This window comes from Symphodus melops (genome assembly GCF_947650265.1).
Source record: "Symphodus melops genome assembly, chromosome: 1".
NCBI classification, from domain to species: Eukaryota; Metazoa; Chordata; class Actinopteri; order Labriformes; family Labridae; genus Symphodus; species Symphodus melops.
In genome coordinates, this window is record NC_136691.1 from 15,306,207 (window position 1) to 15,328,571 (window position 22,365).

General features: G+C 39.8%; 1 protein-coding gene across 1 annotated transcript; it reads left to right on the forward strand.

The window, feature by feature from the left end:
- Positions 1-13,457: 13,457 nt before the first annotated feature.
- Positions 13,458-19,222, forward strand: LOC306836412 (solute carrier family 23 member 1-like; the record flags this gene model as incomplete). The annotated part of the gene is made up of 12 exons (XM_079363474.1): positions 13,458-13,614; positions 14,058-14,204; positions 14,870-15,027; positions 15,728-15,887; positions 16,507-16,688; positions 16,809-16,929; positions 17,091-17,247; positions 17,320-17,573; positions 17,703-17,867; positions 18,492-18,600; positions 18,734-18,829; positions 18,966-19,222. The coding sequence occupies exons 1-12, from the start codon at positions 13,567-13,569 to the stop codon at positions 19,220-19,222; spliced, it is 1,854 nt and encodes a 617-aa protein (XP_079219600.1). The 5' UTR covers positions 13,458-13,566.
- Positions 19,223-22,365: the final 3,143 nt, after the last annotated feature.

Below are 22,365 nucleotides of genomic sequence, written 5' to 3' on the forward strand. Positions count from 1 at the left end.
GAAGGCTGGAGCCGAGGAGCGCCTCTAATAAAGCGAGGAGTGGGCACGAGGCGCGTGGGAGGAGGGCTTTAGGCTCTGTTCATGTCATGACTCATTAAACCTGCGAAGAGGGTGTCCTGAGTGAGTTTTTGATGCATCCACAATGTCGACATTTTGCAGAAAGCAAATTAGTAATATGGTTAGTGTCACGGTTCATTCAGGTGATAATTTAATAGAATTAACAGACCAGTGGGAGGGGTGTTTGTTTTAAATGCCATGAAGTGCCTGAGGACGGGACGGAGGATGTAGATGCAGGGGTGGACTAAGCATCACGAAGCTGCTTTTAAGTGTTTTTTAATTGATTAAAAAGTTTTATTCCGCTCAGCATGTGTTTTTGATGCTGCTGTTTATGTCTCACAATAATTATCAGATTAGATAAATGTATTAATACCCCACAGGCGAATTCTCCTACAGCATATCAGAGAAAAGAAAAGTAAATACACACATCACAGGATCAAAGAAAATACAGGCTACAATGGAAGGATAAAAAAATGAAAAAATAAATAAATATAGATACATAAATATAGATATATCTTCTGGTAAAGGCTAGTTTCCTCATAGCTGTGTTTATTGCAGCTTTGCTGTTTTCTTTGGTATTATATTGGATACTCATTCAATATCTTGTGCCCTATATAGTTTTTCCTTCTAGAAGAGGCTTCCCCCTGTCACTGGCAGGAGTTATGTAATAGCTTCTTATTCTCAATTGTGATGTTGCCCTACATTTCATATTTTCTTAGAAGATTAAGTGTAATGCAACATATTCAAAACAACTCAAAGCAAGCATGTTCAGCCAATAGAGGCTGAAAAAAACTGAGTCAGATTTTCTTACTCTTCAATTATTAATTCAGCCTTCACCACTTCGCCGCCAGCCTCCCATGTGTACAACAGCCCCGGTTGAGGATAACTAGTTTAAGGAAAGACTTGGATCGATATTTTTTGTGGTGAACTCTCAGGTGCTCGAGAATGACTTTTCTCTTTTAAAACGTGTGTATTATTGCAGTTAAAGTGGTTATACATTATCAGAATTAAACAAGCAAGGACACTGTTGGGAATCAAGAAAAAAATTAATTACTGCACAAACATCTGCAAGGGTTTGTGTGAGTATATTTGTAAAGACAGGACTCAAATCTCGATTTCCAACTTTTTCTTTAAACCCCAAACTTTGCATGAAACTGGGTTGTGCATGAATGTGCGTATCTTGATCTGCAACCTCTTCTGTCTCCATAACAAACTGAATGGACCGGGATGAGCTGACATGTGCAGCGACAGAGCTCAAACTCTGTTGGCTTGGCTCACCACGGCTCAGAACATTCAAACTGACAACTGCTAGCATCTTCTGTTTTGGCACTTTGCATGATTTCTTGTTTGGCTTCCTTGTGGAGCAATTTGTTCTTCCCCAGAGCGAATAGTAAAAACAAACAAAAAAAAGTTATAAAGTGAGCCATGTGCAACCCTTTAGAGAGGGCTGCCATACATTCTTGTTTATGTAGTCCTCTGTGGATGCTTTTCCTGTTTTTATAGTCCTCTGTGGATGCTTGGAAATAAATGAGGACAAAAATGTTTACACAATAAGAGCTGACCTTTATGTATGGCAAAGCACATTCAAATTCAATCATGTCTTAGAAACCATACGCCCAGAAACTGCAACAGCTGCAAGCAGAATAAGAACATTGTGCTCCATAAATCTGCTCTCTTGCCTCTCGTGCCTATACATGGCCTGCTACTGACATCCATCATTGTTACTGCAGACATGGCCCATAATGGTAACTGAAATAATGGCTGGTCAAAACATAAAACTGAAAGGTAATGATTCAGAGCAACCAGTGAACCCAGTCCTTTGTGTGAATAATAGAATACCACATATTTTGTGTTGCAGCAAAAGCAGTAGCAGGACAGCAGTGCTTTGCAGTTTCCTCTGTTGTCTCCAGGGAGGAAGTCCTGTCTGTGACTGAGGCTAAGTTCTCCACCGTGAATGATCCAGCCACTAGATATCAAAAGCACTGAAGCACTAAATTATACAAGTCCCATGCTCTGAACAATGTGTGTGTGTAAGTGTGTGTGTGTCCATGCATGTGCACCCACGGGTGATGATGTGTATATGTGTGACTATACTGCCACAGCTCCCGGCCTGATTAATATTTTAGTGAGCCATGAAGATATAGACGCTTACAGACAGAGAGGAGAGGGATTTGAGAGGAAAAACTCAATGCGTTCAGACAGGATCTGTGAGCACGACGATGTGAGATCAGTCCCTGTCTGTGAGAACACAAGCTGTACTTTCATCAAAATTATTACATATATGAACAAAAGAAGAGAGGCTGAGGTTGAGAACAATGCAGAGGGCTGCATAAATGGGCTTTGATCTCTGGTGGGGGCAAGCTTAATGTTTGGCTCTGAACTACGGGGAGACTTTGATGACAGTCCAAGAACAATAGGGAAGCTTGTGTGTGGCCATTTGTGATCAAACATACAGTACTTAATTTTTATAATATGTGCCAGGTTAGAATTATCATTGTCTGATATTTGGGTTAAAAATAGGCTGTTTTATTAACTCTCTGAGGAGAAATTTATTACTTGAAGTCTGTAAGCACAACGTCTGAGGCGAAGTCCACACAATTAATAAAATGTTTTTCAATCCCTTGCTTAAAATGTATAATACTATCTAGATCGATCGATCTATCTATCTATCTATCTATCTATCTATCTATCTATCTATCTATCTATCTATCTATCTATCTATCTATCTATCTATCTATCTATCTGTCTGTCTGTCTGTCTGTCTGTCTGTCTGTCTGTCTGTCTGTCTGTCTGTCTGTCTGTCTGTCTGTCTGTCTGTCTATCTATCCATCTATCTATCTATCTAATCATCTGTCCGTCCATCCGTCCATCTGTCTAACTACTACATCTAATAGTCTAGTCTACATGAAAGCATAATTAGCATGTTAGAATTGCATTGTCATTGTTAGCATGCGTTTTCAAAAACCAACAGCAAATGGTTAACTTGTTAAGCAATACATAGGCTACTTTTTAGCACGCTGGCATTCATACATTAGCATTTGGTTGAAAGCAAAGCACAGCCGCACAGAGCTGCTAGCAGAGCTTCAGCCTCTTATTATTGTACGTCAAGAGTGAAACAACAGAGGAGAATGGAGCGCGAAAAGGGGGGGAAAGTGTGCTTCCACATGATCCATGCAGGTGTCATTACAAAGCAGCTGTGTTGTTCATGCATTCATCAAGCAGGATGACAGGAGGCTTGTACTCTATATGCCAAACAGTAATGCTACACAGCTCCTTGGTGCTTTATCTTTCTCAATAGAACACTCAATAGGACCCAGAAGGCTTGCACAGGATAGAAATGGCCAATAAAGAGGATTCAGCTGTGATTTATTGTGCAATACAGGGTTTGAAATACCCTCATTAACGGCCAAGCAGATGAGGGCTAATTATTATGATCACCACTCAATAATTTTTCATGTTAAATGGTTAAATTATAAAAACATTTAACACTATAATTAAGTAATCCAGAGAGAACCTGTAATAAATCATGGTGAATAAAATTCCACTTGAATCACAAGGCAATCTTTAAGTATTTAAAACTAAGTAGCTGAGATTTTCATGTGTGTGTATTTTAGTGTGTAGTCAATGTATACTGTTGTTCCTTTGACCTTACCCATGAGTATTTTCTTTTATCAGTGCAGAAAGTGTTTAAGTAAAAAAAAAAGTCAGTTTAGTAAAACAAGTAAAGGTGACGATCCTAATGAGGTCTATAGGGAAAAAAGGAGAAGTAAAACTGAAGAAAAACAAATGTGAATAAATTAGACGTCGTTAATTAGTTGTTTATATTGTGACAACCCTAAAAGTTTATTTTTCTAGAAAAAACAATTGTTATTAAGCCAATAGGTGACACCTGTGGTTGTAGTTTTTGGTGAAACTTTAAAAAATAATGACCTAAACAGTAAAGTTTTTTTTATACTATATCATTACATGATGATATCTGGAAACATTCTGACCATTTAGCCCCCACCTTCTGTGACAGCTACAAATCCAGAATATCTGAACAATGTCATCACACCCATTGACATTTTGACAGGCTGGGCTATGAGTCCTGGAATACGTCAACACCCATACATCCCGCCAGCAAACAGCTGAAATCTGTCTGTTTATGGATGCAACACCTGCAGTGCTGACAGAACATCATCTTTTTCTTCAAGTCCTCCAATGTGTCAATGTATGATGATTACATTAAACAAGCTTGGTCTTATTACAAACATAGTGTTAGGGACTAATAAATAAATTAGGAAACTTGTAGAGTAGTTCAGCATTAATCTGATTTCAATAACTATACAGACACAAAGCTTCTCTTTCCTAAATTATGCAGCAGTCTTTCTTCATTCATATTTTATTTCCCTATAAACATAACAATAGATTTGAAGAGAACAGAGGTTGTTTACCAACCTTTTGTACCAGACCTCTGCAGTGAATGAAAATTTAATGGGCCAGTGCTGCTGCATATGCTTTCCTCCCTTGGGTATTCATCATGAGTATTGATTCAAATGTGTTCATGCAAACTAGCCCCATAAAACAACTTGGCTGTGGAGAGGCATGGAGCTCAATTCAAAATAATTCACAAGCTCGATCAAACAGTTTATTAACCTGTGAGGTCATGCAGCCAAATCCGTTCAAAGTTATAGACTTATTTTTCTTTAGAACTGTGTTGTACAAAATGCCACAAAACCAAATTTGATGATATTGATTTATGATATTGAGTTGTTGAAGTGTTGTATCAATACCATTTGCTGACAGGTGCATAAACCCCAGGACATCAGTCATAAATCTCGGCACACAATTTTAATTTAGGATGGGTTATATATAGAGTTCAGTATCTTTAGACTTTGCACCATAATGGCAGGTCTTCTACGTCATCAGTTCTTGGTTGCCTCGTGCACAATGCAGGGCACCTTTTTTATTGGCGTAAAGCAGGCCACCACTACACTTTTGAACATTGGTCATGTTTTGTTGGAGTAATGAATTATGCTTCTGTTTTTCTTACTCTGATAGATTTATGTACACCAGAAATAAATTTAGTGAAAGCCAATGGTCTGAAAAGGGAAGGCTCTGCTCATCCAGCATTTGAAAGAAAAGTTCCAATGATTTGGTGCAGAGTTGCTGTTTGAGCTAACATCACTGAACACCTTTCTGCGAATTGTAACAATGACTTACATGTGTTCCCATCTAACATAAGTCTGTGAAAAATACTATTTCAGCTGAGAACCCAAATATTTCCACATCCACATACAGTACTTTTTTCTGCCTTCACCTCACAGACTGTTGATTAGCTTCTTCTTTTTCTAACTCTATATGACTTCAATATGTCTTACTAGAGAGGAGAGTCCTTTCATTTATAAGTCTGTTTCTTCTTCAAAGGAACATTACACAACAGCTAAAATTACATTTCCAAAAGTCCTACTGTATTAGAACTAACCCAGTTAGCTTTTATACTGTATACACCAAAATGTGCTTTTCTTTTGCTTCTTCCTGGCTGCACAGATAGTCCTGTGTCCTGAGCTTTAAAGCTTAAAACACCATTTTTAAAAAGCTCACAAATTAGCACAGGCCATTGATTTTCTTTTCACCTCTAATTGCAGCCAAGGAAAGGAATGCAAGACACAATGTTCAGCAGCTACAATTTACTGAAAATCATTCCAGCGGCCACAATGAATTTAGGTACTGGTTCATTCAAATGAGAATATCCTTCACTGGACAATTAAGAACCAAACAACTATGAATGTGGAAAACGACTTACGAAACACTCGCTGGACAACTTTACCTCCTTGGATGTCCCTTAGGCCGACTAGTGAGGTGACAATTCAAAAGACAGAGTGATATAATTCATTTAATATGTCATATGTCATATTGACATTATATTAGAGATGACTGATGCTGCCTCAAAGCCTCCTTCCCTGATGTGACCTTCAGTTCTTTGGTTAAATTGACACTGATGTTTAGCTTCGTTCACAGGCGAGATAACATCAAGCAGTATGGAAACAGGATTCAGACAGCTAACAGAGGGAAACTTAATTATTTTGTTTACATTCCCTCTCAGGTTCAAAAGTGTAAAGGTTGGGACTTGTTGAAAAGCTTCACTTCCAGTATATTAGGCAGATTTTAGACAGCCTCAAGGGCACCTTCGCTGTGACCTTCAGTGAGGCCTTTTGGTTTGATGGGTAACCTTTGTGAATGACTTAAATAGCAAATGTTATTATGCTTACACAGCTTACATTTAAACACACTGACACACCCGGCACATTTGGCACATGCTCTGCTGCGACAACACAGTTTCCATAAGCTTCTTGAATCTGCACCATAAAAACCTATGGAACTGTGAAAAAGAATTTCCCTAAGAGGACAACCAATAAACTAATTTGTTTAATGGAAAGTATTTCCTTAAGTCTATCTTTTCTTTTATCAAAATTTCAATTTATTAAAATATTCAGACAGTAATATTACTTTAAATTACAAAAGCATCCAAAGGCCTGTCCCTTATTGACACATTTCCATTCAGTCATATAACTTCTATCTTTACTACAACAAAGTGATGTTTAGAAAGATTAAGGCAATTCTGTCAGGTCTCCAAGCGGGCATTGTCTTGGGGATATAGACTGTTAAATCTACACACTTTCATAGATAAGATGACCAAATAGAAATCTAAATTTAGAATCTAAATATCATTGAATATCATTTTTTAATTTAAGTCAATGCTTTCATCTAGTAATGTGTCACGACCCGGCTCAGGAGGCTACAACAAAGATGGGAGACACACAAGGGTAAAGTGTAAATAATTCTTTTATTAACCCAAATTAAACCAAATTAAATCAAATTAGACCAAATTAAATCAAACTCCTTATTTCCTAACGAATACTAAAGGCAAACCAAAACCTCAAGGATACCTGTGAAGTGCAGGAGAGCAGAGACTGAGAGTGTGAAATGCAGGAGGCCCACACCAGGCCCAGGTGTGCTAAGTTAGTCCAATTAGTGCTGCAATGATATCACATGATTAACACCTCCAAGACAGGTACTACACAAGACAACAACATACCCTTTGACCCTACTGGGGCATCACAATGATACATCAACTTTAGGTTATTTACAAAACCCCCGGTTCTCTGAGTAGCCTATGTCTGGATGGGGAGGGGAACCTCCTCCTATATAATAGGCAGACATAGCGTCAGCCGTCATTCGGCACATGCATTGCTCTCAGAGACAGCAGGTGTGCACTGCTCCACAATATCAGTCTGTGTGCCAGTGTGTATAACTGGGGGGACCTCAGCCTGCCCTATCTGTTTACATAGGCTACCACTGTAGAATTGTCCATTCTCACCAGAACATGATCACCCTTTGGCCATGGGAGGAAATGTTTCAGAGCCAAGTGAACAGCCAGTAGCTCCAGACAATTTATGTGAGTAGAACGCATGTGAGAGCCCCATTTCCAATTCACTGTCCTTCCCTCGTGAGTGGGCCCCCAGCCCAACAGAGAAGTATCTGTCGTGATCACCTTCCTGTTGTGGACAGTTCCCAATCTGACTCCTTGAATGAGGAAAAATGGTCTCCTTTATTGTCTGAGAGCAAGAGAGCATCTGCAGTCAAATTCATACGACGGTGACCCAGCGTTAAAAGCCTCTCATGTACAGACGTCCCAGAGGTACAGTATCGCCACCACCAAGGGGGGCCATCAGGCCTAAAAGCCTCTGGCATTGTCTGAAGGTACCGATGTCGCCCCTGGGAAAAAATGCTCGACATGCTTGCATCGTCTGCACTCTCTCCGAGGACAAAAAAGCCTTGACCTGGACTGACTCCAGGGTGAGCCCTATAAATTTGACCCATTGAGCAGATATCATCATGCTCTTTTCCACCACTTTTACTCCTGTTAGAGGGGAGCTGCCACCAGCCAGACGTCGATATACAGTATGTTGCCACTCTGATGCCCCTCTCTCTGAGAGGTGCTACAGCTGCCTCGGTGCATTTTAAAACCCCCCTTGACAAGGCTCGCTCTTCCAGTAGGGAGAGGCTATCAGGCCGTCCGCTTCTTCCTCTTTGCCATCACAGCTGCGGGAGGAGGATGAGGTGACACTGCCTGAGGTCTGGCCTGAGGAGACCGCTTCCTTGCTCCATGGGGTCATTCCACTTCTGGGGACCTCTGAGGCTGCCTGCGGTTTGGGCGTTTTGGGGATCCTAAACGCAGGGACCAGGTAGAAGACCTGAAGGCTACGTCTTTCAGGAGGCACAGTTTCAGTGCCTCATAGTCTCTCTTTTTCTCCTCACATCTCTTCTGCATGGAAGTAACCGCTACTCCGAACAAACCCTGTGGAACAATTGGAGAGTTGAAGAGCTCCTCTTTTTCCTTTGTCAACAGGTTGTCGAGCGCGAGCCAGCTTGCCCTATCCTGGAGAACCATCAGACCTATGACTTTCTCCATAGCCCAGACGGCTACCTTGTGGAGATGGAGGATGTGGTCTGTTATCTCACAGCTTTCTTCCTACAGTGAGGGATCTGATTTCAGCGTCGTTTCCTCTTCTAGTTCAGACTGGTAGGCTGAAAGAATGGCGGAGGCATTTATGGCTCTTGCTGACAAATTGCCTTGTGACACACTCAGCTCAGCCACACTCAGTGAGGCTGGACTGAAAGCGGTTCGTCTCGAAAGGGAGAGACGGAGTCGAAGAAGACATGGAGTTTTTTGGGTTGAAATGACTCGCCACCAGTGGCTCAATAGGCGGCATATTGCGGAGTTGGGGAGTTGGGGTGTTTCTTGCTGTACGGCCGATCTTTCCATGTGACAGCTATCTCCTCGAGGCAGCTGCAGGAAAAACGGCAGCTATTGCTGTCCAGTTTTCGCCTACTGCAGTCTCTTGCCATCGAAGCTGGACTTAGCAGCTTCGGCTTGAGCGACAGGCCATGGCATATTTAGCCTTCTGGCCGCTTGTCTGCACATATCCATTATGGTGAGCTCCAGGGGAGATGATGGCGAGGGTTGGCCACCTTCATCGGCACCGAGGGGTTTAGCAAACCCGGTGGTAGCCAGGAAAAGGGATTCCTCCTCCTCCTCATCGTTCGACAGGAGGAGCTCCGAGTCTGCCAACTTTTCATCCTTGTCGGTATCTCCCAGGATAGAACGGGTGGCTGTGAAGCCCCCTGCTTCCAGCTCAGAGAAAGTCCAGAGGTGGAGGGGCCATATCCGCCCAGCTCAGCCCAGGTGTGGTGGCCAGAGCCTCGGACATGACAATGTCTCCTGGTGGCGGTGCGGCAGCCTCGCCGAGAAACGGTTCTCCCCTGGACATTTTAGCCTGGCAGGCTAGTCAACGACAGAGAAGCTTCTGGGGAAACGCAGCGCAGTGAGTACACTTGTCCATTGAGCTTACAGCAGCCCGGGCGTGGGAGAGTCCCAAACACGCCACACAGAAGGGACACGAGTCCCAAATGGAGATTTTATTGCCACAGAGGCATAGTTCATAGCCTCTTACTTCTTCACTGTCGTTAGCCATCTCTATAGTTAGTTGGGTTACAGGTGCTAGCGAAACCGACTACATGCTTGTGCAGCTATGTCGGTTGGAAGGAGGTAAATATTGCTATTTCCCGCTAGCATTTATAGTGAAAAGTTACCGGTATTGTTACCTATAACAGAACACAAAAAGGGTAATGATAATCTGAGTATTGCTACTCTGGGTGAAAGTATTGCTACTTACAACGGAATTGTTGCCACTTCAGCCACAAACTAGTTTGAAAGGTATCGCTACTGCTTCAGGAACTCGTGACACGTTTCAACCAGCCAAGCGCTGATGACGGCTGATGCTAAGTCTGCATATTATATAGGAGGAGGGTCCCCTCCCCTCCAGACATAGAAGTCATTCTTGTCAGCCAATGAGGGCTGGCGTAGTGTTACTAGGCTTCTGACATGGTCCCGCAAGAGGCGTTCCCCATAGTGAGACACAAAATAAATGCTGTGAAGAGAACACAACTAGGTTGCATCATATGTTTGAAAAGGCCCAGTTTTCTACCTTGCCTCCTGCTTGTTTTGAAATAAATAAATGATGTTAAATGTAATGATGTATGCCAGTTTTCTTTAAGTGTATGAATACTGTCTTTGGTGTTCAAAATGGCTGCAATATATTGGATGACTACTGAAATCTTGCCTAAGACCCCGAATTGGTTAGGGCCGGCTCTGCTGTTGAGCTTAGAGGGAGTAAATTAAACTTTTGCATTAACTTGAACTAAATATTTTCCCCATACCTTAGTATTTTTAACCATTCTTCCTTACTCATATCACAACCCAATTACCAATGATTCTCAAATTATTACAAAAAAAATGTAGCCTACTTGAAGTTTTAATAAAACATAGCTTACCTATGAGCTAAATCCCTTTCAAACTATTATCTGAGCATGACCCCATGGATGACCTCAGAGATGCAGACCATCAGGAATTATTCATCTTTGTTCACTTTTGCATTCTCCTTCTTTTTTTTAATTGATTGGCAGCCTACACTGTGTAGCGCTGCTATGATGTAATGATGTGTAAGGGTAGGTTGGCTGTAGAGATGCAACCGAAATAGGGCTTTATGACACCAAACCCTTCGAAACTGTAGTAAACCAAACTGGACTACTGGTGGAAACTGGGCTTTAGTAATATAGTCTCTAAATTACTTCCAAAGATAACTCTTACTCCAGATCATATTCTTTAAGTCTGTTTAAAAAAAAAGAAGAAAGCATCCTCATATAGTCTAAGGACAATGGCTATTACCTTTGAATGAGGACCTTTTGTTTTGTGAATACTGATGGCATAAATTGGATGAAATCCATGTGGACATCTGTCACTGCTGTTCTGTTAATATCAAAAAAGAATGAACCTGCTTGTTGTTTTTGTTGTGTAAATTGATAGTTAAATATTCAAGACACACGATTTATGCAGCCGCATATGAGAGGATGCTGTCTGCTGCATTTAAATTCAGTGTGTTTTGAGCCTGCTGGGGGAGTCTATTTCACTTTGATACAAAAGTAAGCTCCTAAATGAAGCAAAAGGGCAGGAGATTTTACTTAATTACAGTTGTACTAAAATCTGCACAAAAGCCAGGCAGCAACCTTTGATATAAAGTCAGGTATTTTGCAACAGTATTTACATGGCACCTTGTAAAGAAAATCTAGGTAGGATGTTTCAAAACCAAAGGACACCCACCCTGATGTCAAAACCAATGCCAGTTAAAGGACAATGTTTTTTGTTGTTGTTTTTCTCACTTCGGCTTCACATTTAAATGGATTGGGTCTGGCACTTGTCTGCCTTGAAAAGATCTGGTTTCTCTGCTGGAGACAAGCAATCCCAGTCAGCCGTTAATCAGATTTTACTCAGCAGGAGGAGTTTGGGCAAGAAATACATGCATGGTTAAAGAAAAAATGTGCAGATCCTCCTCAGATCTGTCTGAGCAAATATGTTGATGTCTCTCCTTCCTCCCACTATCATTCCAGCGTCATGAAAAAAAGAGATCTTATCAAATGAAAATGACATAATGTCAATGATAAGATAACAACACTGCTGTTTACCACACATGTGGTTGCAACCTTCTAAAACCTATTTTACGAGCTTCTGGCGATGTTAAAAGTTGCATGTCGGCTAGTTATAAAACACGAAGTCTGCAGAAAGTCCAGGTGAGCTGATGTGAGTATTTTCTACCACCAGGATAAAAGGATACATAGCCTGGAGTGAATGCTGAAGCCTCAGTGCCATATGCTGCTGCATAGGGCCTCTGAGAGGTGTCTTTACTACTTGTTCCCTCAGGCTCCACTGAGAGACAATAGATTGTTGCTGGATGAACAAATACTTTATGTTCTGTGACATCTGCTGACTGAATCTTCTTTTCTGCACTCAAACTCCCTTGTTTACATCACTGCATCCCACCTTTCCCACTCTGAGTATGTCACGAGTTGTCTGCACTAGTGAGCAAAACCATGTACGGATATGCATCACAAATCTTAGTCAGAGCACTGAAAGAGGGACAGTGTTTGTATCATAAGATCTTTGTAGCTTCTGTGACTGTTTTTCTGTTTTCTTTTAAATTTGCATTAACAGGGTAAATAACTTAATTGATCTTTCCTAACCAGAATACACACAAAAGAGTGCATTCCTGCCCTCAAATTGCATTCATAGCCTCTGTAAGCTTGAAACATGAAAAATCAGCCGGCTCTATTCCAGAATGATAAAGCAACATTATAAAGATGTTTCAGCGAGTTAACAATGTGTTTGACCGCTGGCAGTGACATTACAGTTTGTTATTCTGCAGGAGCGTTCTTTAGAATATAAATGACTCCATATGTGCAGAGACAAACTGCGCTAATAAACAAATGTAGACCAGTGCATTTTTTGCATTAATATCAAAGTACAGGCTATTTTAAATTGTTCATCTGTGGTGCCCTGTTTCAGTTAGTTCCTCCATCTTTGTTGCAGACAAGTGCTGTGTCAGTTTGACCTACTTCCATTCCTCTTCAAATTGTGTTATTACATTAGTTCAGGGAGTAAAGGGTGAATATTGTGCCCATCCCCTCCATGGGTTTTACTGAAATGAGCTGTGGCGAAGTAAGTGAGTCTGGGTTGCTCTGACCTGACATCAAACCCTGATCAACAATGAATATGGACGAAAAGCATTACAGTTGACCCTGTTTCTGTATTTTGTGTTAAAAAATGGAGATTGTAGTTTCATCATAATAAGTTGAGCGGCTGCACCTGCCTTGTCACATTTGCCAGCCTGACACAAAAAAGATTTGTATCAGTTCTCTACGCTCTTCTTCCTCTCTTAGCAACACAAAACATCTCCTATTTGAAGCCCTGAATCTCTTTATCTTACCATCTACCCAATTTGGCTCTGTCAACCGAGGCTGACAGTTTGAGGTAAGCGCTTAATGCAAACCATGATCAGACAAACCATCTTGCAGAGGCTGGCAGTGTTAAATTAGAAAGTTTTCCCCATCATGTATTTAAATAAAAAAGTAAGCATCCATCTCTCATGTAAATGAATATGTAGTTTAAAAAATAAAATAAAATAAATAAATAACAATCCTGTATCCTTGTTGTAGTATTTGAGTATAGTATTTATAGTATAATTATTTAAATCAGAGACACCTCCGGTCTTCAATGAGAACTGATAAAAGAAAAGGTATGTTGTATGTCATAAACGGAGTGGAATTCCACTTTGTGAAAGGTGAATAATTAACAATAATATGTAACAGAGCTTGAGAAAAAACACAAAAGTTAGGTGTTTATGTGCAGTCGAATGAGGTCATGCAAAATGTCCTCGTATACTTTGTGACTTAAAATACCTTTACAACCTTATCACTTCCTCCTCCTCCTTTTTACACTGCCATACTTATCATTGAGTGAACTTATCTTTGTCTGTAGTGGTTTTGAGTCTGGACATACCTCTTGTTTGAAGATCCACTCGCTCAAGACATCAAAAAGTCATTGTTATTTTCTTGAAGTTTGTATTTGGTACTATGGCTTCAGAGAAAGAAATCTTCGGCCTTGATAATCTTGCATTTGATGTAAGTACAACACCTTATCCTTGTCCAAAAACATAAGCTGAGCTATCTTTTTAAAAACGGTGTTCAACATACATATTAAATATTGTTCAACATTTGAATTACTCTGCACTTAATTTGCGGTTCATGTTAAGGAAGGTACACGTTGGTCCAAAGGGATTAGCCTTTTGCATAAAGTCACACAGCTCTTTTACAGGGGAGACACAGTATGAGTATGTTTCAGTCTGATTTATAAAAGTTCAATTCTTCACTTCTTTGTTGTTGTAATTTTTTTTTACTTCAAACTTATTAACAACAGTTAAACATCATCATGTTGCATCAAATGCAATACACAGATGTCTGTGGAAATGTGATATCAGAGTACACAAAATAATCTGATAACAAGTTGTAACATTGATATGACTTTTGCTCTGTTTTTCATCGGCATGTTTTTTATGGCGCTGCAGATTGGGGATCAAGTCAATGATCAGCCCAAACAAAAGGAGGAAAAAACAAAAGGGTGCAGCCGTGTAATGGAAGAAAACAGAAATAAACCCACCTATTGTGTAACTGATGTTCCTCCCTGGCACCTTTGTGGACTTCTGGCCATTCAGGTGCGTGTCTTCTTACCTGTGCTTTTTAATCCTTTTTGTTGGTGCTGATAGAGGCACAATTGTACGCAGCAATGAGTAGCTTCTTCTTCTTAATATCATTATTTCCTTTTATCTTGCAGCCATTTTTTATTTCTATGTTATTCTTTTACTATCCTGATTCATGTCGATTTATTGCTTTTATCTCTTTTTATTGAGCCCCCTCCCTTTCACTCCTTCAATTGCTTTTATTTTTGGATTTTAACTTTTTATGCATCAGCAGTTTTTATTGTTTGCTTCATTTTAGCTTAAACATCCTTCTATGGTTTTGCTCTCTTCTTTTCTTTTCTTTTTCCCTTTTCACATTTTTTATGTATTCTTCATATTTTCATTTATAGCTTCTAGCCACATTTTATTATTTTTATCTCTTCTCAATGCTCTTACTTCTTATTATTTCTCTTTTAATTGCAGCTCTATCTTCTTACATCGTCAGTGCCAGCTTGGTCTCATTATTATTGAGTTATTATTGATTCAATTCTGATGTTGATCCTTTCTTAAGCACCATACAAACAAAGTTGTTATTATTATTATAAAACGGCATGTTGAAACAGCTATTATTGATCTTCCTTGTACCTTGAATCACCATGGAGAAAGAAAATGACACACTGTGCTGATGCTCTCTTGTGCAGCATTACCTGACAGCATTCGGGGGGATCCTCTCTATCCCTCTCATTTTGTCGGAGGGACTGTGTTTGCAGCACGACAGCCTGACGCAGAGTCACCTTATTAACACCATTTTCTTCGTCTCTGGTCTATGCACCCTGCTGCAGGTCACCATCGGTGTCAGGTCAGATGGATAGTCCTGGTTCACACTTATTGACATCTTGCAAGAATAGATTATAGTTAATATAGTTGAGACAAACTTATACAAGTTGAGAAATGTGAAAATTTGATCGCTAACTAGCGGTTTAAAACCAAGGCCTTTTTCTGAGAAGTTTAATGAACAAAAACATAGCTTCAAGAGGATGGGCATGCATTTGTCTGTCAAAGAGAGAAATACAAACCAAGTCTATCAAAAAAGTGTTTCAGATACCTGCCAAGCTGAGGAAATTTCTATCAGCTTTAACCGTTGACGAGTTTTTTTTATTTATAAATGTGAGCATGCAGACATAATGAACTAATGATTGTTGAAGATAAAGCATTATAGCCTTTGTAAGATGTTTAAAATTAGCAAAACATTGTCATAGCCAGTATTTGAGCTTGCTGCCTATTCATTGCTGTGCCTGATAATGTGAAGAGTTGTGTCACCTTGTAGACAAAAACAAATTGAATATAAACTTGTAAATAATTGGACCGTGTCTTACAAAATAATTCATTCAATGATACAGAAAAAAAGTGATACTAAAATCTCTATCAAATGCAGGCTTACACATACTGTAGTGATTTTCTCACTCCGAGGTGTGGCATCCTTGGACTATCTTGTTTCTGCCAAATTTCTCATGAAATGATTTACTGTCTAGTAAATGATTTTATATTTTTTTATGTAGGCTTCCCATCCTACAGGGTGGTACATTTGCTTTGCTGACACCTGCAGTAGTCATGTTGTCCATGCCGGAGTGGGAGTGCCCTGCTTGGACCCAGAACGCCAGTCTGGTTAACACCTCCTCACCTGTCTTCATAGAAGTGTGGCAGAGCCGAATGAGAACAGTGAGCTCACACAAACACAGCTTATTTAAAGCCATATTTACATTGCAGCCATTTTACTCTGCACACCCAAGGTTGCCACTTGTTGTTATTTATCAGCAGCATCATAATGGAATTCTGAGAATCCTTCAATCGGCAGATACATTTGTACGTCAAGTTTTTCATATTGGAAGTGCCTGAAAAGTGTTAACTCCTGCATTACAGAATAGCTCCCTTGCACTAGTCCATTAAGGTTTTTAAACAGTATTCTCATGGAGCCATTATAAGCAACTTTAAGATTTTGTAAGCTTGCATTTCTAAACCTAGCCCACAAGGGGGCAGTATAAAGAGGAGTGCTATATGTTCCAAACAGATTTTTCTCATCATGTTCTGAACACATTGAGAATTTTCTTGCCAACATATCGGTCTGGGCATGTAATATTGAACAATGTCTGTAGCCTACATATCATCATCATTGGACATTTGATCCGCGATAAAGTGCAATTATTACAATTACAATTATTTCATAGATTTCGTGTGTTTTTAGCTTCAGCCGCTTACCAGTCTTTTAATCTATCGGTCAGGCAGAAAAACAATGGTGACATGATACCAATGACCTCTGATAGTGTGTTTCTTTTCACAGCTTCAGGGCTCTATCATGGTGGCCTCTCTCCTCCAGATCCTTGTCGGTTTCTCTGGCCTCATCGGTTTCCTCATGCGCTTCATTGGCCCCTTAACCATTGCGCCAACAGTCTCTCTCATAGGACTGTCACTGTACGACTCAGCTGGTGTCAAGCTCGGCAGCCACTGGGGCATCTCTGCTATGTATGTAACACGACCCAGATACTTCAGTGGAGACGAGGTCATCACTGGCATATTTGGTATTTCATATCAGTCTCTAATTTAACTACACAGTGCCAATGACAATTTTTCTCACGAATACAGGTCCACCGCACTGATCATCCTATTTTCCCAGTACCTCCGTCATGTACCAATCCCTGTTCCTGCATACAGCAAAGACAGAAAACTGCACTCCTCAAAGTTCTTGATCTTCCAGTCAATGCCTGTATGTTTTCTGATGTCATTGCACTTGATAAAAACCACTGATGTACCTTGACTTAAATGATATTCTAGTGTCAATGGTAATGTTGACAAAATGTTACTTTTTTATTTTTTTTTTGTATCTTATGGATACTGCGTCTGGTGCTAATTTTAGATATTCATTAGATTCTGCTGGGCGTTTTGGTTTCGTGGTTAGTCTGCTACCTCCTTACCATCTATGACGTCCTACCATCTGATCCAACCCAATACGGTCACCTGGCCCGCACTGATGTGAAGGGTAATGTGGTGAATGAGGCTTACTGGTTCACAATTCCTTATCCTGGTAAGCTCCCAAATATACAATTGTATTGGTTTGTCTAAGTTAAAGGGCTTACCATTTTCACTTCTTACTCAGGTCAATGGGGCGTTCCCACTGTGAGTCTGGCAGGTGTGATGGGCATCATGGCTGGTATAATCTGCTCCATGGCAGAATCTGTGGGAGACTACCACGCATGTGCCAAGCTGTCAGGGGCCCCTCCGCCTCCAAAGCACGCCATCAACCGGGGCATTGGTGTCGAAGGGCTTGGCTGTTTGTTGGCAGGGGCCTTCGGCACTGGCAATGGCACTACGTCCTTTAGTGAGAATGTGGCTGCTCTTGGCATCACTAAGGTGAACATCTAACAACCACTGTATAATAACTTTCATCTCCATCACTTGAGGTTTATGCTGTTTGATTTTAAGCAGAGATCAAGCATGTACAATATAGTCTTTTATTTCAAGTTGTTTGTTTGACAACAGGTGGGCAGCCGGACAGTGATTCTTCTGAGTGGATTTTGCATGATTTTGATGGGGGTGCTGGGTAAAATTGGAGCTATCTTCGCAACCATTCCTACCCCGGTGCTTGGAGGGATGTTCCTGATTATGTTTGGAGTCATATCTGCTGCAGGAATTTCTAACCTGCAGGTAAAAAAAAAAGCTGCGTATGGGTCAGGTTTTCCAGCTAGAATTGTATCGATGTACTGTAAATGGTGAACAACCTTGGGTTTATATATCACTTGTCTAGTCTTCTGACAACTTAAAGCACTTTTACGCTGCTTGACACACCTATCCATTCTCACACATTAAGTGCAGAGAGCATCAGTATTAGCTAATCCCATTCATACTGTACACATTAATACACTGTCAATGAAAGCGGGAGCAACCTGAGGTTAAGTGTCTTGCCCAAGGACACATCAATATGTGGCCTTAAGAGATTTGGGTTTGAACCCCAGACCCTCCAGTATAGAAACTTGTTTTGGGATGACGTGCTGAAATGTTTAGTCACCCATTGCAAAAAGCTAATATAAACATACTTTAAATAGATGAAAAAAGTCGACTAAGAAACCACATCAAACGTGCAACGACCTATTCTTAACAAGAAAGATTCTGTGTTCACTGTTTATGTTTGGTAAATTGTCTACCTTGCACCCAAGCCTAAGAGCAACATTAATTGTTCTAACAGGATACTGGATTATTTCTGTGAAACAAGCTTATGTTTTGGATCGAACTATTTGGTATTTTCCTGACATACTGTATTTCACCTTACAGTACACAGATATGAACTCCTCCAGGAACATATTTATTTTTGGATTTTCCATTTTTACTGCACTTACTCTTCCCAACTGGATAATGAAGAATCCTGATTTCTTTAACACAGGTGTGTATGCAACATGATGTTATAATGTTGCATTCAGGCTTGTAACTAGATTTTAAGTAATGCATATTTAACTTGTATTATTTTAGGTAATTCTATTATGTTTGTTCTCTTTCGTCCTTGCTTTGTAACTCAGGTGTTGAAGAGCTGGACCAAGTGATCCACATATTGTTGTCCACACATATGTTTGTTGGAGGGTTTCTTGGTTTCTTCCTTGATAACACAGTTCCAGGTAAGCTGAATTGGAAGGTTGTTTGTGTGTCGTTTAAGGTTCTTTTTGTGACAATAATCATCCATATATGTTTGTTAATTTTTTTTTAAAAAGTGTACTGCTCACTTATGATAGCTTTGTAATGCTAATGTTTCAGGGACCAAACGTGAGCGTGGTCTCTTACCATTGGAGGAATTACATCTTGAGGACCCGGGCAACACACTGGGAACTGAAGAGGTGTACGACCTCCCCTTTGGAATAACCTCTTGTCTATCCTCTCAGTCCTGGGTTCGTTACATCCCCTTCTGTCCGTGGAAAGACAAAACGTCTCAATACAAGTCTGAAGACAATCAGACATCACAAAGTGAGCCTCTGCCGAAAGGTACAGGAATCACTGAGGAATTTGCTTTTTAACAAAATGAAAGAGTAAATATTTTACTTCTCATTTTAAGTCCCACTGCTTTTTCTTACAAAAGAGGAGTTGAAAAAAATTGTCACATCTCCCAGGGATCCTTATAGTTAAAAGTTAAAGTAGTGGATAAACGCTCATCTTACAGTATATGAATGGTAATTAAATGACAGCAACGAGCTGACAAGCCTCTAGACTCACTTCCTCAAAGCCACAACAAGTTTAAAATTGAGAAAATTCCTTGTCAGGTGAGGATTGAGAAGTTCACGTTTGTGTTTACTAGAGTAGACACTTTCACTGGGGGTCTTTAGGGACAATCGAGCTCCATTACAACTATCATTATTGCCTGTAAAACTATTCAAAATCAAAAACTGTAAAAATGACAATTTTTTAAATTCTTCCCACATAAATTTTACCTTTCACGTTGTTGATACAAATGTCATACCAAAAACAACCAAACAAACATACAAGTGTTCTTTGTCAGAGCATTGTGATTGAAGTTTGAAGTCTTAGTCAACCAACAATAGATGCTGTATGTTGTTAAACACATACATTTTACCCATGTTGTAAAAGTTGAGTGGACATTTAAGTCAAACTTATTAAAAATAGGTTAAATGTAACATTGTGTTTCTTAAAACAGAAATCTACTTCTTTTTTTTTTAAAAAGATGGAAGGATAATAGCAAATTTAATACCTTACAGGTTAAAGTGACGTGGTGTAAACTTGTGACCTCAAGGCAGTTTACTTTCTTCCATGTGGCTCTGAATGATTAATTAAAGTGGCCTTCATTAGTGTTATTCAGATAAATATAGTTAGGGAAAGTGTATCCAAAGCTAATGTTCAGCATATAAAAAAGTTCAATCAGTGGATTAAATTTTGTGTGTAAATAAAGTTTTCACTGTTGGAAAGTAATAAAAATACCTGCCGTTGAACTTTTGCTCTCAGTATCTGCTAACACCCATTCAAAGAGATATACGGACTGATCAAAGCATTACTATGTCCCACCATTTCTTAGAACTCTTCCAATAACTCAGAGCCGAGGTCACACATAGAGACAGAAAAACAGGAATAATGTGTTCTTCACCCTCCTCCTTCAAAGGAAATTAAATTTAGCCTGTGGATAAAATTGTTATCTCACACTATCATCACACTGATGGAGGCAGCTGCTTAAAAAACCTGCAGCAGCAGCAGCAGAGACCCTCTAGCTCTTATTGTGTTTCTTCCTGCAAAAGCAAACACGAGATAACACGTCCTTTCAATCTTTCTCTGTGGCGTCATCTTCGTCTCCATCTGTATTCATTTCCTCTTTCTCTCACTCTCTAACGGGCAGGTGGGTTTAAGTCTTTGATCTGTGGAGTCATCAGTTTTCCCTCAGGCCCATTTTAACCACTGGTCAATACTTGGCTGCACACTCTAATGTTATTGCAGAGTGGTACAATTGCACAAATGTAATCTGCACTTTTTCGTCTTTGGATGCCTTATTTTGCACTTTGCTGAGATCACATAACAGAATACTAAAATGTCTATGATGGTCTTCTGGGTGGGGATTTTTTTCCGCAGTAATTCTCAATAGAGTTTTATGTAATGCTGAGGAAGATATCTGCATTTCAGTGGCACATGATGATCATAACTTAACAACTCTCTGCTCCTTAGGGATGGCTTCGTATCTACCCAAACCACATAGATGTTTTGTTTGTCTGAGCAGGGGTGTGACTTATGAAAGGGTGGTGGCATTTTCATGTACCAACATGTAATTTCATACCATATTTCTTTTAATGTAATCACTATTTATGTTTGTTTGCCGAGCCCTAATGTCTTTATTTCTTTTAGATTGTTAATATGTTGTATTGTCATTTTGCAATCTCTTGTAATTCTCCTAATTAGCTGTTTTTAACACTGTAAAGCACTTTGAATTGCTATGAAAGCCTCAGGCTCTTTGTGAGAAGTTGCTCTTTTCATTTTATTTCACTGAGCACAGTGGTGGATGTGTGTAAAAGTTCATTGCTCGGAAATTCTGGATGAATCACATCTCAGGCTGAAGTGAATCTGACTCATGCGGTATGAGACCCACCAGACAGGGGAACCACAGCAAATCCAAAAACTTCATATTGCAGTCAGTGATATTAGGGAGGCCTGTTTCAATCTATCGTTTCAAAATGATCTCACAATGTGCCTTCGAGCATCCTCAACAACAACAGTAATAGCCCCAAAAAACGATAACTGAAACCAGAGGTGGGGGACTCGAGTCACAAATTTGCGGTCTTGCTTGACTGGCAGTGATAAAAGACTTTGACAACTTTGTCTTTATGACTGTAGACTTGAATTAGACTTCAAACTGATGACTTGAAATGACTTTACTTTTTGGACTTTTATTTTGCATTTTTAGAGAAATGAGGAGCTTGTTCTTTTTTTGGAAATGGTAAAGTATAATGTACGGTGAGCACGCAACAGAGGCACTATGGTGGAAAAAAAACATAGTACCACATAATTTAGTAAAATTAAGAAAAAACACTAAATGATGATCATTGTCTTTTAACTGATTTAAATATGGTAACTGAGCAATCAAAATGTAGTTTGACTTGACTTGTGACTTGCTTGACCTGAGCAATGACTTGACTTGCTTGAGTCTCACTGAGGTGACTTGGCACTTACTTGAGACTTCAAGGTTGAGCCCTGAGACTTGCTTGTGACTTGTGTACATGTGTGACTCACACTCATATTTGACTGAAACTCATATGGATGTATCAATAGGATACATGTGAGCTACTTATAGTTGACAGAAGTCTCACTGTCTTTACCTAAAGGAAAAGATGCTACATCTATTTCCCAACTGTCTCACTATGTTACTAAATGACTGCCTTGTAAGCTTCTTGTTTTGAGAACACAAAAGTCAAATCTGTGATCTTAAATATTTAAACGTATATTTAAAGGTGAGGTATTTCCTAATTTATCCCCAAACAAGTGATCACATTGCATAACATTTATTCATATTGTTTTGTCTCCTGATGCTATGCAAGCTCTGCTCCAGTCTCTGAGGACATTTTTTGCTTAATCAAGCTATTACATTATCAGACACATGCAAACACAGGCTACATCATGGAAATGACTGAGCTGAGATGTGACTGGTTGAAGGGATTTGAGCACTTCT